The sequence below is a fragment of the Sminthopsis crassicaudata genome, chromosome 4 (genome assembly GCF_048593235.1).
Source record: "Sminthopsis crassicaudata isolate SCR6 chromosome 4, ASM4859323v1, whole genome shotgun sequence".
Classification (NCBI taxonomy): domain Eukaryota; kingdom Metazoa; phylum Chordata; class Mammalia; order Dasyuromorphia; family Dasyuridae; genus Sminthopsis; species Sminthopsis crassicaudata.
The window spans coordinates 326,547,589-326,565,755 of NC_133620.1; the positions used below are offsets into that span (position 1 = coordinate 326,547,589).

Sequence of the window (18,167 nt, forward strand, 5' to 3'; positions counted from 1 at the left end):
CAGTAGCATTACCTCCAGTATCATTAAAAAGCAATTACTAAGCATCCAGTTCCAAATGATACAATGTAGTTCAGCGTTCAATAATCAGCACCAGCATCCTTCCTTTTTGTGACAAGCCTACGTCCTGCTCTTCTACAGGAAAAAGCCAGGAGGAAAAGCTTTGGGGAAGGCTATCAGGGAGTTTGATCTTATAGAAAGATCATGTTAGAGTATAGATCCAGAATGGGGATTTGGATATGATTCAAGAGGCACTTTACTGGGCAAGATAATAATCAAATTGAGAAAGGTCATCTAAAAAGATTATTGTAATGGAAAAGAGCACTGAATATGGAGCCAGAAGACATAGGCTTGAATCTTAGTTTCTATAATATCTTGGTGGGCAAATAACTTCTTTTGCCAAAACCATGAGGGATTAGAACTAGATGACTTCTAAATTCTCATCCATCTCTAAATCCTATGAATTATAACAAAAGGACTATTTGCATGCTGGCAAACTCATCTTCTCTTCCTGTCATTCAGTTCCTGAATAACACCATTTATTACCCATTTCCTCATTGGTTATATATTGCAGTCTGCTCACATTTACCACTTGCCTTTTCATTGCCTTCTGTGATACTTATTTTTAATTCTTCAAAGGAAGTTATAATCCATGTCTTCCTGCAGTAGGATATATCATCAGTAGGATAATATTAAAAAGAAGATGGGAAGCTAGGGGTCAATAAAGGAGCTTTACAACTTTCCAAAGACTATGCATACCACGTCCCTCCTATTAAACTCTGGATTCATTTTGTTGTCTACCATATTGTCAGTCCCAGTTAGAGGTACTGATAAACAATCTCCATAAAGTATTATTCTGATGTCTCATTGTTCATCTAGTGATGAATTCATTTGGTCATAAAATTATCCATAAAACAAAGGAAAATTTAAAAGTGGCTTTATCTTCTTCTACAGTGACAACAGCAGAGTAGCAGAAAAAAAGGGAAAGACTGCTCAAAACTCACATAATTTTTAAACCACCTATTAGCTTGAATTTGACCATTGGTGTTTTAATGCAAGATTCTTGTCTAATATCCAGCAAATGGAAATCTTAGAAGAGAAGGTGAATAGTAACAGCCTTGACATTCTTGCTATAAATAAATACAGAAGAAAGAAGGTCAGCTAATGGAAGAATTAGCTCATTGAACAAAAAAGGAGTTGTTAGAGCAAGTATTATGATAAGCAACAAAAAACATTTGGGGAGATATTTGATTATCATGTATTATAGTACTGATGATAAACTTGTGTACTCCAAGATACTACTAATGATGATAAACATTTGTGAAAATAATTTCAGGTTATCCACCAGCATTACTTGCTGAAGATGAAGTGGTAGAGAAATTCTATGGAGAATTTTATAAGATCCTCCAAATTAAATCAACATATATTCATATACTTGGTGACTTTGATGAAAAGGTTGAAAAAAGTGATGAAGGGGAGAAGTATATGGGAAAGCATAGCTCAGGAACAAAACATGAGAGAAGCCAAAGACTTGATCATTACACAGAAGCCGAATGCTTTGATATCATGAATAATTTGTGGGAAAAAAAATAGTGAGGTACAGAACATAGCAAACATCAAAGAGAACTATAAAGAAAGAGATTATATTTTGAACAGATGGAAGAAACTTTTTATTAATATGGGAGCTATCCCTGAATCAGTGATTGGTGTCCATTGATCATTAAATTCAAGCTGAGATAATCAAGGCAGTAAAGCTAAGATCAAAAAAAGTAAAAACTAAGAATATCAATGAGAAAAAAAGACACATCAGTACTGGAACAACATTTAACTATTTGAACTGAAAAAATTCAAAAATGTTAGGATACGATGACAGAAATGACATCAATACCAACTATAACTTCATCTAGAAATGTAACTGAAGAAAATTATTTTCTATATAAAGATCAAAAGTATCCAGAAAGTCGTCAGCAGATATCTGACTTACTTGCCAAATGGGTAGAGTTGGCTGCCAAAAGCAGCACTGAAGTAGAATATGAATAGATATCTAGGCAACTAGATAGAACATTTATTAAGCACTTATCACATGCACTAAACTAAGTGCTTAGGGATACTAATATCAAACAAACAAAGTAGCTCCTAGCATCTAATGGGGAAAGACAATACAATGTGTAGCTGAAAGATGGTAAGGAGGAGATAGGGGAAAGTTTCTGTTGAAAGAAGTCTAGGGAGTAAAGTATGACACACTGGGGCCTGTCATGAAATAGTCTACCAAAGCCCTTTCTGTAGAAGGGGGTCCCACAGGATGTACAGTTTGCCTTTCTTATCCTCTAACTTGGTAAGTGACTCATGTATGTTTCCTCCCCAGAACTCCACAAATTATTAGGGTCTTCCCACTGTGTTTGTTCTCATCCTCTCCTTCATTGCTTTTCCAGTGGCTGAGAAGTATTCCTCTGGTTTGGAAGAAGGCTAACTGGAAGGAATAGTCATATCTTTCAAATGACTTTGATTTGCTTTTTCCGATTCTTACCTCTAGAATTCCCAATGTTACTTTTGAATTACCCCTCTCTCACAAAAGATAAATGTAAATATATTTCAACTGAATCATTTAAAAAAAAGTTTTAAGAATTTACCCAATTAGTAGAGCAGGCCTCAGAGCAGAGGTATTTTCATGGTGGTAAGGCTACTGGTGAAGATCTGGAGAAGTCCAGAGAATGAGTCAAATTGGGAGTGAATACAAACTCATTTGTTAAATCTTATGAAGAAGGATGGCCTATGAACATAACTCATGAAGGAGCAAGAAACAATGCACACAAAAAAATCAGCTTTTTGTGGCAGGAAATTCAACTAATCAAAATTATCCATCAAAGTGAATAAGGAATAAAAAGGAAAAATAAGGGGAAATTTGCATGAATCCTTGTAACAAACTGTTTACTACATCAAAGACAATGAAATCATCACATTTGAGACCTAATACCACAGTCCTACATGTGTTCATAAAGGAAATAGAAATAACACTAAAGAGAATAAAGATAGGTAATGCATGATATGGTCTTTCAGATGCTATTTATGTATGAAATTGTGCTAATTGCATCAACTGCCAGTACATTGATGAGCCTCCAGGGGGGCTATAATGACCCAAAGACATTTGACTTGTCCATCTACACAGGTAGCACTAAGTAGATGAAGAATGTTTATTGTTTCAACATGCATTGAGAAGGTTTAGATTTTAAAATTTAATCATGAGCTAATTTCAAATTGTAATTATAGGACATATAGGCAGCTAGGTGGCGCAGTGGATAGAGCACCAGCCCTGAATTCAGGAGGACCCGAGTTCAAATCTGGTCTCAGACACTTAACACTTCCTAGCTGTGTGACCCTGGGCAAGTCACTTAACCCCAGCCTCAAAGGAAAAAAAAAATTATAGGACATACAGCAAGCTTCAGGCCATTTTAAAAAAAAGAGCTTTTGGAAATTCTGAAACCTTCTATACTATGGCTTGTTTTTGGAGTGTGTGGAAATTTCTTAATATGGACTTAATCATGGACTTCTGGTCATTATAAGTTTTTGTAGCTTAGAAAAAGGCTAAACTATTAAATATATGGTCTGTAGAAGGGAGTTCACAAATTTTAAAAAATGGTACATAAAAGGGCATTAAGAGTAGTGACAGATGCCAAAGCAGTGATGGAGGATGCTACAGTGAGAAACATGATCTAGAGTCACCTAGGAACTAACTACAAGGAGAGATTCTCTGCTTGATGTTCTGCATATGGAAGAATACATTTGGGAAGTGACTGTGTGTACCCCAAGATACTAATAAGACCCTGTGATTTTCTTCACTGTTTTCTCCTTTGCTTGATTAATACATATATTCCCAAGAGTTTCCTATTATTTAAAGTTGCTTTCTTACTTGTGAGATGGTATTTTAATATTTGTTTGCTTTAGATAAAAACTAAGATACTATTTTAATTGTATTTTGAGAGAGTGGATAGAGAAGAAACTAGTAAACTATTTGAATATATAGAATACTTCTAGTTTAGGGATTCCAAGCTTTTATGATCCATAAAATGGGAATAAGTACACATGTACATATCACACAAGGTTGTTGTAAGGTTCAAATGAGATCATATCCACACACCATAGGTATCCTATAATGTATACCAAATGCTCTGTGAGTTTTAAAATCTCTGAAGTCCTTGACTTTTGGGGTAAGCCCTGAAACTCTCCTGACAGGGACCCACCTTTCGGGACAGTTAAGTGGTTTCATTAAGATGGGCTCAGGACCACTCCCCACTTAGCTTAAACTTAAAACATTTAGCTGGAGATCTGGACCTGATATTTCTATTGAGTAGCTGGCTGCACACTCTGTTGAGCTGAAAATTAGTCTAGGACCACTCCTACTTAGCCTCAACTTAAGTGATCTTATTCGATTGGCCTAGGGACAGTGACAACATTGAAGTAATTTCATTCAATTGAAACTTCAGTTTCAGATTTCCTATTAAAGGGCAATTTTGGGCTCATTTCTTTGCAGAATGTCCAAAGCAGGATTGTCTTGTCAAGCAACCCCCCCCCCCCCATCTCCCTCTCCTTGGCATAGCTACCTGTCAGGACTTCTCTGTGAAGACTTTTTCTTCTTAGTGTTAACACCTCTGTTTATCTCTCTGCCAGGATTTCTCTGCTAGGACCTTTATTTCTCTGCCAGGACTTTTGTCACTCAGAAGTCAGTCTTCCTAGCAAAAGCTGGCTTCTGTAGTGCCAGCAATAAACTTCCTTTTTTGCCAGACTAATATTTCAGGTTTGTGAATTCTTTGGACCTATGCCGACCAAAGAGGGATTCCCACAACTGACTGCATCATTTGGTTCCCTAACCGCATCATATACATACATTGAGGATAATGGACTATGTCACGCCTGTATTTCTTTTGGTAAAAGGAACTATTAACTGATAACATCCTTTTATCCTCTATATATATGTGTATATATATCCTCTCTATATATGTGTATATATATATATATATATAGATATAGATATAGATATAGATATAGATATGTTAGCTGTGACATTTACATATATATCTTTGACTGAAAAGGCAGAACTTCTCTCAAAAACACCTAGAGATTTATTTTCTGATAAACTTTTCCCTTTTTCTTTTTGTCCCCCTTCATGTTTCAGCTCCCCTGAAAGCCTCTATCTTTTCTTACCCTGTACCTGAAGCTTCTCAAAGAATGACTCCCCTCAAGAAAAAAACAACAACTTTAACCAATTTGCCTCTCATTTTATCTTTAAATAACTGTAACTTTTGAATATCTTCTAATATGGTTTTCTGAAATTGTCATAGCAGGATTCAGGACCAGGCTTTTTTTTTTTTTTTCTTTTTTCTGTGACAGCAAAGATGTGGAAAGATTGAAAAAGACATCTTCTGACTGTGTAATGCAAATATAATACTATAAACATACATAGAAGCTATAGTATGTACTTAGAAATCTGAAAAATAGGGAAATCTTGAGTTATAGGAAAACACTATCTACAGATATACATGTATATATTCAGATATAATGTTTGCTATAAAAAAAGAAAGAAAACAAAAGGAAGACAGTATGATATAGGAGAAAGAACACTAATTTTGGATGAGTGATTGGTCACCATTTTATCTAGTTTCCAATTCTAGGTCTAAAGCATAAATGATAAATTTAAGGATATATTATTTGCTAGGAAGTATGTTTAGAACTGGCGATATAAAGATTAAAAACTAATGGACTTTGCATTCTATCTTCCTTTTCTCTTTATCTCCTAAACCAGGTCTTAAATTTTCACTAGGTTTTGCCTCTCATTATGACAACTTTCACCTATAACCTTATTAACTTGGGCTAATTGTGGTTCAACTCTCAGAGAACAAAGTAGAAGAAAAGAAAAAAAAGAACATTGGGGAAAAAAGGGAAGAAATGGGAGAAGCACTGAATATCAAATAGAATTTTAAATCTTAAACTACTAGTGATAAGAAGTATTTTTCTTCTGATTGATTTCAGTTTTTCATTGGGGGGAAATGGGAAAGGAGTACAAAGGCAAAGGCATAGATTATATCTGTCTTCTTGAGATAAGATATTTAAACTGGATAAAAATATTTTCTGTTATCACTCTGCTGTCTGTTAGCCTAGCAAAGCCTCCATCCCCAACCAAGTGACTAATTTTATTTGCTAATCAGGTTGTAAAGAATGCTGACAAAAGTTTGATGGACTATGTTACACTTTAATGTTTATCTTACGATAAAGGCAATCATTAGCTTATAAAACCCTTTTGCTAATGGCTTAATTTTATAGCATTATTTTTAGAATGACATGCTCACATTTATAATATGTTACAAGTTATATTTTGACCATGTATTCAAGATTTAAAAAAACCAAAGTGTATCAATGTTTATAAAAGGGGGAAAAACTAGAAAAAAAAGTCAAATTAAGGTATGATTTATATTTCTGTTAACTCTAACATTTTGAATTAGATACTTTATCCTTAATCTATATCAATATCTACCTTGAATTTTGCAGAAGGAACCCATGTTTCAACAATGAACATATTGGATCTAATAATCAAGGCACAGCCATTTAAAAATTATTATGCCTCACAATAGAACTACAAACAAATTAGAATTCATGAATCTTTTAAATTCCAAAGGAAAAGGGAAAGAGGAAAAGGGTTTTCCAAAATGAACGATACTGAATATATTCCTGTAATGGGGGGAACCCTGAAGCTATCCTCTGACTTTGGGGGGAACGCTTGAGAAACTCTCCTCTGGATCAGGCAGACATCAGGAAATCAAGATAAAGTGGTTATCTTGGTAGGATTAGTTGAGACCAGGACTTCTCCTACTTAGCCTGGGCTTAAGTGGTCTCATTTAGCTGGAGATCTAGATTTGATAATTCCTTCCACCTCTATTGAGCTAAAAATTGGCTCAGGACCACTCCCAGGAGATGGTCTCATTCAATATGAAATCTAGGCCTGGTGCAATGGCAACATTGAAGGAATCTCATTCAATTGAAACTTCAGTCTCAGATCTTTTTTAAAGGGCAATTTGGGGCTCATTTCTTTGCAGAGGCCCAAAGCAGGACCATGCCATGCCCATGGAACCTCTCTTTCTCTCTCTCCTTGATGTAGCTGCCTATCAGGACCCTGCCTTTTGTGAAGACATTCTTTTCTCAGCATTAACTCCTCTTCATCTCTCTGTGAGGATTTTTCTGCTAGGATCTTTATCTCTCTGCCAGGACCTTGCCACTGAGGATGTCAGCCTCCTAGCAAAAGCTGAGTTCTCAGTGTCAATAAACTTCTTTTTGCCAGCCTAACTTTTCAGATTTGTGAATTCTTTCACATTGGACCTGCACCGACCAAAGAGGAGTTCCCACAACTCTGCACGGCCATTAACCTTATCACCTGGGTCCTATTCTGTCTATGGTATGTATGATTTTATTATAGCTTCTGGTCTTAGACTTCCACAATTTGAAAATGGGAAGGAAACGTGACGGAGGAAAGATTTGACTATTACCTACTTTACAATGATAATGATAGATTAACCTGGTGAAAAAAATATTTTTTGATGAGGGATATTCCCTATACTGATATTAGTCTCTGTTCCATCTTAAATATTATACACATGTGTTGTATGTGTATATTTATACACACTTAATACATGATCATCAGCATTATTATATGACAATTAACAAAAGGGTAAACTGAGGCAAATCTCTGTACAAGATAACATTTGTTAGCAGGGACATGCTATCTGTCAATAAATTGCCTCTATTAATGCCAAAGACTCTAAGCAAAAAGACAATTCCTGTTTTATAGATTTTTGAAGAGTACAGAAAAAAGCACAGAACAGGGCTGATGATTTCACGGGATTCCCGGCATCATGATTGGTTATAGAGCTGAGGTGGAGGCCCCAACATAATTAGTTGGAAGACTGGTAATGGGGGCCCCTTTTCTTCTCTCATGAGACTAAGCCACACCGGCTTTTGGACCAAAAACCAGACATCCTTGAAAGATAGTGTGGTATAGTAAAGATATCAGGCTCAACTTCCTTTCTTCTTTGCACATTCCTCAAGGTTAGCCCTTGAGGCAAGAAGAGCCCTGATTAGCAGAACTGGATTTCTAGAATTAACTCATTACAGGACTGCTGAATTCTGAACTTTGTTCAGAGACAAAGAATCATGAGTTAAGTAGGACAAAATTACTGGTAACCAGGATGGAAAAGAAAATGATACAGACTCAATTTTAACCTCAATTATACTTCTAGTAAGGATTGAGTTGAGGGAATTGACATTTTTATATTTTTATCAGTTCTAATTCCAATATCTGATTCAATCCAGTATCTAATTCCCATCTATTCTTATAGCATATGTACTTTATCCATGAATATATGCATAGTCATCAAAACCAACAATACCAACTGCTGACGGTCATTAACTTTCACTTAATCCCAAGAGCATCAGTAATGACAGTGCCTTCAATCCCTAAAACCATTATCCTGAATAACCACTCTGCAGGTAATGCAGCTCTTGCCTCCTCAGCAGGCCCAGCTACTGAAAATCCAGAGGAGAAATTCGTATTACAGAAATACTTGGCACTGTCAAATAATCCAATGTCAGAAATGTTTATGATTTTATCAATTAAAATGACATGAAAGAAGATGTATTACCATCTGCTTTGCCCCTATAATTTAAGGGCAATGGGATCTTTTCATTTGACTTGAAGTTAAAATGTCTATGTGTTGTCTCTCCCGAGTAAATGAGCAACTTGAGAACAGGCACTTTCTCTCTTTTTATTTGTTAGCTATTAGCAAAATGCTTTGCACTTAGTGTTTAAAATATGCTTTTTGATTCATTCATTTATCAGAGAGTAGCAGGATTACTAATTTCCACTGTCAGTTTCCCCAATCACACAGAAACACAGTTTTACCACTGAATATAGCAAGGTTGCTCAATTCCATTTATCTTCTATTATATTACAGATGGTTTCTTGTTGCTAATTTTTCTTTGTATTTTTTTTCTTTCTTTTCCTCCTCTCTTCCTTCTTCTTCCCTCTTTTCCTTCCTCTTTTCCTTCCTCTTTCCTTTCATCTTCCTTCATCTCTCCTTCCTTCCTTCCTTCCTTCCTTCCTTCCTTCCTTCCTTCCTTCCTTCCTTCCTTCCTTCCTTCCTTCCTTCCTTCCTTCCTTCCTTCCTTCCTTCCTTCCTTCCTTCCTTCCTTCCTTCCTTCCTTCCTTCCTTCCTTCCTTCCTTCCATATTATATAAGCTGTACAAACCAGACAACTCTAAATAGACACCTGGCCAGGTTGTAATTATGTTTCTGCTAAAATTTGCATTCCAACTATGACTTTTTACTGCATCAAAAGTGCATTGAGCACACTAGAGATCATAGCTATTAAAACAATATGGTGCCCACACTTTCAAAAATAAGTTTCAAATGACTCTCCATATAAACTATATCTTCAAATCCAAAGGGGTTTGCCTTTCAAAAAAATGACTTTTGGATATCCTAGAGGAAAAAATTTTGGTTTATAGGATTATAGATTTAGAACTAGAAAATGTTTTACGGATTAGAATTCAGTCACTTTGTACAGGTCTAAAAACTGGTTAAATAAATGTTAATTGAATTAAATTCCTAATTTTACCAGGGAGGAAATAAGGCCCCAAATCGTGAGACTTGCACAAAGTCCTCTAGGCATTAAGTGGCAGAACTAGGATTTGAGTCCAAACTTCCCCCAATTTAGCACTTTTGTCATTGTTCCACTTGTATTCTAGCTTGACTTAAGAAGCCTTGCCAAGCTTTCCTTCTTTTGATATGCTCTACAATGGATGAAAACAAGAAAATATTGAAAATTATATTAATCCCAAGCTACCTTTGTGTTGCATATAATTAGAAATGAAATCCATCGATGCCCACTTCCTTCTCTAATGTAAAACTCCTGGTAACAATGGCAATTGGACTTTTACTTCATTGATTTCAATCAAGAATACTTTCTTTGGAAATAATGATGATGATTTCCTAATCTCTTATTTCCTTGACAGTTACTGAAAAATCCTTATGGTTCTACAAAGTGACATCAAACATTCAGTCTGTGACTCCTGGGAAAGGAGTAGTATATTGCTTTAACAAATTTATTGGTAAAGCCCTCCTTCCTTGCAGAGAAAGAACACAATTTCATGACATCTCATTTTGAAATCTTTTGCATTTAAAAAAGGAAGAAAAGTGAATTTTGAGGAAGTGATGAAATTTCTATTTTAGAGAGAAGTGGCATGGGACAATGGATAGGGAACTAGTCTGGAGGGAGGGAGGCGTGAGTTCAAGTTTAGTCTCTGTTCTATAATGGCTGGGTGACCATAGATAAAGTACTTGACCTTCCAGTTACTTGAGGAATCTGTCTAAATTGCAGAACTGTTGCTCCTCAGCTTTAGTAGATGGAATTATGGACAGGATAGCAAAAAAAAAAAAAAAAAAAAAAAAAAAAAAAAAATCACAGAAGTACAGGATTCAAAGTAGAGCTTTTAGCACTCACATTTTTTTTTTTTTTTTTTTTTTTTTTGCCATTAACTGGAACTACAAGAAGAGTACACAATTTCTCCTATACTCTCTTCTTCTTTTCTTTTCCTCCCTCCCTCTTTCTCCCTTTCTTCCTTCCTTCCTCTTTACATTACTTGATATGTTTTGTCCCTTTTTACTTTGAGTTTTAAAAACTCCCAAGCAGATAACTATCTGCTTTATGTTAAAAACAGAAATTTTCAAATGTGTAGGGGGGTAAAATTTCTATAAATAAATCAGCATAGAAAGACATCCTCTTTACAGCCACCTTCAAATTACCTTCTGTAACCCCAACAACAAAACAATTTTTGACTACTATATGCTCCTGCCTTCACTAATGTCCTATTTCCTCCCTCCAACAGTGGACAGGAAGAAGAAAAACAAGAAGAAAAAGGGGTGGGTGTAAGTCAGACTGGATCTCGAACTAATTTCAGAGCCACTCGAGTTTGCCCCAAGGCCAAAAATGCCTTCACGTGATTACTTTCATTGGAAAGTACATGTGGGCAAAATCTGCAACAGGGCAGAGGATTCAGAACCGGGAAAAGAGAAAGAGAAAGTGGGTCAAGATCCAAACCAAAGGAGTGAGGCAGAAAAACAAAAAAGGAAGAGAGAGAGATCTGGGGATAGGGAAGTGAAACAGCTTTTAAAATGTGTCTGATATGTAAACTTTTCCTATGCCTTCTCTCAGACTGACCTCTGGGAGTCATTAGTATCTACGGGGTCCGGGTCTCAGGGATGTGAGGTGTGTAGGATGGGTGCTGGTGGTCATCAGTACTAGACAGCACCGGGCGTGTGCGCAAGCTGGGAATTCGGGCACAGGGCCCAAAGAGGTAGTCTGGCTGTGGTCAGTTACCAGCTTGAGCGGGCGGACAGGTAGCAGGGGCCAGCAAGCTGGCAGCAGGGGAGCTGGTAGTGACGCCGCCTGGTGGAGCAGCCGGGGCCCATCTCACCTGTTCCAACGGGCTACTTTTCTGAGGTAATAGCGCAGCGCTTCCCGGCTGGACAGCAGAGTGTCCTCGGGTCCTTGCAGAGGCGGCTCCTCGAGAGCGCGATATAGCGGGTGGGCAAAGAGGCTTTGCAGCTTAGAGGGGACGTCCCGGCGGTCAGCGCTGCGGCCGCCCGGCTCAGTGTTCCGGTCGCCGGGGGGGACTTGGGAAAAGTTGTGTGCAGCTTCGCCCGGGCGGGAGGTGGTCGCGGCTGCGGAGTCCGGGGGCGGAGCGGAGGGGTGGCTAGCTGAGTCTGGGCAGGAACAGCTCCTGCGACCTGTCCGTGGCCGCAGCTGGAGCCGCACCTGGGGCCAGAGGTGGAAGTAGAGGTCAGCGGAAAGCAGCGCCCCGAGCAGCATCAGGGTCAGCAGCCGGTCCCGGCGGAGTCCCAGCATGGCGGAGGCTGGGCAGGGCCGAAGGGGCCACACTGGGGCCGGGGAGCCTGACTGACCCGATCTTCGGAAGAGTGGGAGCCTCCGGGCTACTAAGGGTAAGAGCAAGGGGACGTAAAGGCTGGGAGAGCCTGGAAGCGGGCTCGGGGCTGGCTAAGGCGACAAGCTGCTGGTCAGTGCCGGTGACAGCCACCCATCCACTCTTCGGGGGTCGCGACCCAACTCCACCAAACCAAATGTGGAGGCGGGGGGAGCGGCGCGAGTGAATGTCCGACCTGAGCCCTCTCTCCTCTGCAGCCAGGACACCCGCTAGAGCAGGTGAAACCCCCCAGCAAAGTGCAGACCACCGTGCCCCGAAGCCCGGGCTAGCAGTGGCCTCGAAGTGGGCTGGGGTGGGGGGCGTCGAGGTGAAGGAGGAAAGTGGGCCAGTCACTCCGGGGAAGAAGCAGCGGCTGCGTGCCCGAGGCTCGTCTACAGAGGATGCTGCAGCTTCTGCGGCTCCTTCAGCGGGCGGCGGGGACGTCCGTGGCCCAGGCTGGCAGAGCCAGGGGAAGCACGAGGGTGTGGGACAGTGGTAGGGTCGGCGGGCGCGATGGGCTTCTCCCCGCTAGTTCTGCCAGCCCGCTTGCACTCCCAGAGGCAGAGGTAACGCACTGCCTTCCCCTAGGCTCTGGCTCGGAGCCCAGCCCTCCACCCACTCCTAGCTGGCACCTGCCCTCACCGCAGTTTTCCAGCCAGCTCCTGATTTCGCTGACCAGTTCAGTCCTTCCACTTTCTGGCTGTCCATGTCGTTAAACTTTCACCCACTCTTTGGCCCTTCACTCTTTCTCTGAACTTTACAACTGGGGCTCAGCCGTGGTATGTTGGAGGAGATCCCTTGGCCGGGAGGAGGCTTCTTATTTTTATTTGTTAAAGTTATAAGAACAAGAATAAAAATCCACAGCTCAGGTTATGACCTATCTCCAGGAAACTCTTTCAGGAGAGGGATCTTTTTATTTTTTCACAATGTGAAACACCTAGGCTATGGAATCTTTATGTATAGATCTCGATATGTTCATCTTTCTTCAAGGCATCCGTTTTAACTGTAATCTTAATATTTTCCAGTTTGTTTTTAGTTTGATCCCATCTGTGCCAAGCACTGGCTGGAAGTTTTTTTTCCTGGAAGTGGGGGTGGGGTGGGGTGGGGCTCCTCTCAGAAAATCTTCGTAAATTTAGAGCTGGAATGGGTTTTTTTTTTGGGGGGGGGGGGTAGGGAAGGGAGATGTGATGATGGTGAGCTACCTTGGGAGAAAAAAAAAAGGATCAAAGTGGAGTAGAAATTCATTATCTTTCCTCCTAAGCTTTCTCCTCATCTGAACTTTCTTATTAACAAACTCATCATCATCCTTCCAGTCACCCAGGCTTGAATTCTTGGTTGTCATTCTTTAATCTTCTTCTCTACTCACCTCATCTGTCCAATCTGCTGCCAAGTCTCCGTTTAAGTTCTCCCTCTCCTCTCCCACAGACTCTGCCCTGGTGCAGACCCTCATCCTTTCACTCCTGGACTTTTGCAATTGCCTTCTGGGTGGTCTCCTCTCCTCAAGTCTCTCCCTACTCCAATCCATCCTCTGTTCAGCTGCCAAAGCGATTTTCCTAAAGCACAGGTTTGACCATGTCATCTCACCACTGCAAAAAGAAAAAAAAAAAAAAAAAGAAAAAATTCCACTGGCTTCCTATTACAGGATCAAATATAAAATGCTGTTTGGCTTTTATGACCCTTCACAACTTGGCTCTTTCCTGCCTTTCCAGTCTTCTTACACTTACTTTCTTGCACTTACTCTACAATCCAGCAACACCAAGTTTCTTACTGTTACTTGGAAACTATATTCCCTCATACTAATTTGTGGCTTTTCACTGGAAATGTAAATTCCATTCCTGGAATGCTCTTTTTGGTTACCCTGGCCTCCTTCAAGACTCAGATCAAATCCTATTTTCCACAGACAGCCTTCAGGTGGCCTTTCCTGGTCATTCCCTCTTCACCTTTACAGATTACCTTCCATTTGCACTGTACATATCCTGTGGATACACTTTTTTGGGGAATGTTGTTTCCTCTACTAGAAAGTGAGTTTATTTTATTTTATTTCTTTTTGAAAGGGACTTTATCGAGAGCAAGAATGGTCAGCCTTTAATTTTCTTTGTGTCTTCAGAACTTAAAACAGTGCTTGACATATAACATGTAAGTTTTGTTGATATTTCTTGAGACAGATGACATGATGGTAACTGGCAGCAGAAAGATGGAAGAGCTGCTATATTCCTTATTTGGTTTTTATTATCTTTACAAAGGAGAGGACCAAAAATGACTAACAAGGAGTCAATACCCAAGATGAGAAAGAAGACAATAAGAGAATAAGAGAGGATCTAAATAAATTTGAATCATTTGGTCCAGGTGAACTATATCCTTAGGTCCTGAAATAATTGGCAGATATGATTAATGAGCTACTGTTAGAGATATTTGAAAGATCATGGAAAATAAGGGAGTTATATAAGATTGGAAAGGGGCAAATGTCTCATTTTTCTTTTAAAAGAAAAGGATGGAGTTGTAAACTTAAGACCAGTGAGCATGACTCAGAAAATTTCTGGAAAATTCCAGAATGGATTATTAGGATTGACAAGTTATATAGAAACAGAAGTGACAGTTACAGAGTGTCTGGATGACAAGAATTGATGAAAAAATATTTTAATAGCTTTTTGTTTTTTAAAATATATGCAAAGATAGTTTTCAAAATCACTTTTGCAAAACTTTGTGTTCCATATTTTTCTCCCTTTCCTTCTCCCCCCTTCCCTACTCAGCAAGTAATCCAATATAGGTTATAGAAGAATGTGCATTTCTTTTAAACATATTTCCACATTTATGCTACTTAAGAACAATCAGAATGAAATATCTTTATTTATTGTACTGAATTGGTGGATGAGGAGAATGTTGTGAATATAGTTTATGTATATTTAGCAAAGCATTTGATAAAAAAAATCTTGTACTTATGAAGAAGATGGAGTGATATGGGTTAGACAATAAGGCAATAGTTGAATTTAGAACTAGTTAGTTGACCAGACTCTAAAAGTAGTTGCTAATGGCTCAATGTCCATGTGACGGGAGGTGTCTTGTCAATGAGAACCTCAGATCTATGGCAAATCTTGTGCTGTTTAACATTTTGATTAAGGCCATAGCATATACCAAATTTGCAGATGACATCAAGTTGGAAATAGCTAACACCTAGAACCTCAACAATCTAAACCAGAGGTGTCAAACTCAGAAATGGATGCAGAAAACCACAAATCAACATTTTCTATGTTGCATTGTATTTTTACTTATTTTTATTAAACCTTCCCAATTACAATTCTAGTTCAAGCTGCATTGGGGAGTTTTGTGAAGCCAGGCTGAATTTAATAAGATGAAATTTAATAGATATAATTGTAAAGTCTTATACTAAAATACAAAAATCAACTTCACAAAGATAAAATGAGGAAGACATGGATGGACAGAAGTCATTATGAAAACAAAATCTAGAGGTAGAATGGTAGACCTTAAGCTCAGTTTGAGATGCCACTGTGATATAGTATTCAAAAAAGTCATCGAGATCTTAGGCTGCATTAAGAGAGGGTAGAGTTTATAGGAATAGAAAGGTGATAGTCTCTTTGTACTCTATCCTCATTTGAACTCATGCGGAGCACTGTATTGCATTCTGAGCACCACAGTTTAAGAATCTGGAAATTGTGTCTAGAAGAAAATAACTGAGATGATAGATCTTGAGTAATGTCTTATGCAAAGTGGTTGCATGGAATTCATTATCTCTTTGCTGATGATTCTTAATTGTACTTATCCAGCTTTAACCTCTCTCCTGACTTCTTACATCTCCCCCTGCTTATTATATGTTTCAAATTGGTTGTCCTATAGACATTTTAAATCCAGCATGTTCAAAACAGGACTCTTTTTTTTTTCTTTCCCCTTTCAAATTTCCCAATTACTGTTAATGGTACTGCCATCTTTTGAGAGCTCTAGGCTTATAACCTAGATGTTATCTACTTGCCACTATCTAATCTGTTGCTAAGATCTGTTAATTTTTACATTTGCAACATATGTCAAATACTCTCCTTTCTCTCCCCTGATACTGCTACCAAGCTCTCAACTCTTCATTCCTGGACTATTTCAATTGCCTGCTAGCCTGTCACAAGTCTCTCTTCACTTCTGTCAAGTGCAGGTCCAACTATATCATGCCCTCTACTCCATCAGCTTCATTAACTCTCCATCATCTTTAGGAACAAATATGAAATTTCCTGTTTGGTGTTCAAGGGCCTTCATAATCTATTGCATTGATATTATGGCTTATATATGGCTTCCTTCATATTCCTCAAATAAGATATTCAATCTCTTGTCATTGGACATTTTCTGGAATTGCTTCTTCCTCATTTCTGTCTCCTGGTTTTTCTGGCTTCCTTGAATTCTCATTTCACCTGCTCTAAGAAGCATTTCCCAACCTCTCTTAATTCAAGGGCCTTCCCTCCATTAATGATTTCCATTTGTTCTATATGAAGCTTGTTTGTACATGGATGTTTATACATTGTCTCTCTTATTATCTTGTGAACTTGAAGAAAAAAGTTTTTGCCTTTCTTTGTATATCTAACACTTAGCTCAGTGCCTGTCACATGATAGGTGCTTTAAAAAATTGCTTATTAGCTTACTGAAGAAACCAAACATATTTGGCTTGGAGAAAAAAAAAAGATTTGGGCAGGGGGAGGGAGGATGCCATGGTAGTTTTCAAATATTTGAAGAGCTATCATGTTCTTGCCTCTGGAGGGATAGAATCAAGAGCATTAGGTAAAAGTAGCAAAGAAACCAATTTAGGCTTGACATCAAAAATGATTTTTAAACAAATAGAGTTGTTCAAAAGTAGAATGAGCTTCCCTGAGTGGCCATTGGATCTTCTCCTTAGAAGTCTTAGGACAAGGCTAAGTGATTATTTGTGGGATATCTTATAGTTGGAATTTTTTTTTTTTTCATATACAAGTTGGACTCGATGTTGCTGAGGTCCTTTCTGGCTCTCAGATCATGACATTCTCTGATCTAGTTCAAGTGGTTTACTTTACATATGAGAAAAGAGAATTTGATTTACCAAAGTTCACAGGTAGCAAGGGGAAGAGCCATGTCCTTTAACTCCAAATCCAAGGCTGTTTCCATTGTACTTGTCTGCTTCCAGTTCAATTTCTTCCAGGCAATTGCTTAAGAACTTGGTGCCTGACCAATCACAAAGTGTTGAAGAAGTTGAAGAGAGTAGAGCAAATACCACTGGTAGGCTATTGTACCCAAGATTTGATAGAAACTTGGATAATTTTGTGTTCCTCCTTAAGAAAGATTTATATAGGTATTCATCAACTTATAAACTCCTGATTTAATAATTTATGATTTCATACTATTACTATGGAAATGACCTGAACCCTTAAGTTCCAAACTGTATACTTGTTACCTTGAAGAGGTTACTGTATTTAGACTTAGGGGATCTGAATTTGGATTCCAGCTTTGTTTCTGGGTCCTGAATATTTTGGTCAAGTCACTTAACTTGTACTGGTTTCTGCTTTCTCACTACAAAATTTGAAGTTGGTTTTATATATATATGTATATATATATATATATATGTATATACATATATATATACACACATATATATAAAATAAATTTATATTATATTAATTATTTTATATTTAATTAATATATTACATATATTTATATGATATATAAAATAGTTAATAATTATATTAATTAAAATATTAAAATAATATTTATACATATATAAAATGAGAGATGGTTTTAAAAAAATAAATAATAGGCAGCTACTGCTTTTGTTTGCAGTTTGTTGTTATTATTTCTTATTTGATCTTGACAATAATCTAAATTCTATAATGTGATTTTAAAAAAATACCTGTTTTACAAAATAACTTTGGTAGCTACATAGAGGGATGGATTTTTAATAATATCATTTAATAATTATCTGGCGACATAGGACTGGAGTTCAGGAGAGACTAGAGCTATATGTATATATGAATGTACACATATCACATGAGTACCTGTCTATATACACACATGTGTATATGTATATGCATATATATATATTATATAATCTGATAATAAATTATGTAAAAATAATAGTCAGATCCAGGGAAATTGGAAATAGTGACCAGCAGAGTGTAGAGAAA

The 18,167-nt window shown here is 38.0% G+C and overlaps 1 protein-coding gene and 1 long non-coding RNA gene across 2 annotated transcripts in view; one reads left to right on the top strand and one right to left on the bottom strand.

Moving 5' to 3' along the window:
- Positions 1–12,578, bottom strand: part of FAM20A (FAM20A golgi associated secretory pathway pseudokinase) — a 71,141-nt gene extending 58,563 nt beyond the window's left edge. The window contains exon 1 of the mRNA XM_074260606.1: positions 11,515–12,578. Within this exon, the coding sequence (XP_074116707.1) occupies positions 11,515–11,945 (431 nt within the window). The 5' untranslated portion in view covers positions 11,946–12,578. The remainder of the gene's footprint in view (positions 1–11,514) is intronic.
- The window catches only part of LOC141538793 (uncharacterized), a 38,115-nt gene continuing 31,904 nt past the window's right edge, over positions 11,957–18,167 (top strand). The window contains exon 1 of the long non-coding RNA XR_012481129.1: positions 11,957–12,040. This is a non-coding gene — a long non-coding RNA (uncharacterized LOC141538793). The remainder of the gene's footprint in view (positions 12,041–18,167) is intronic.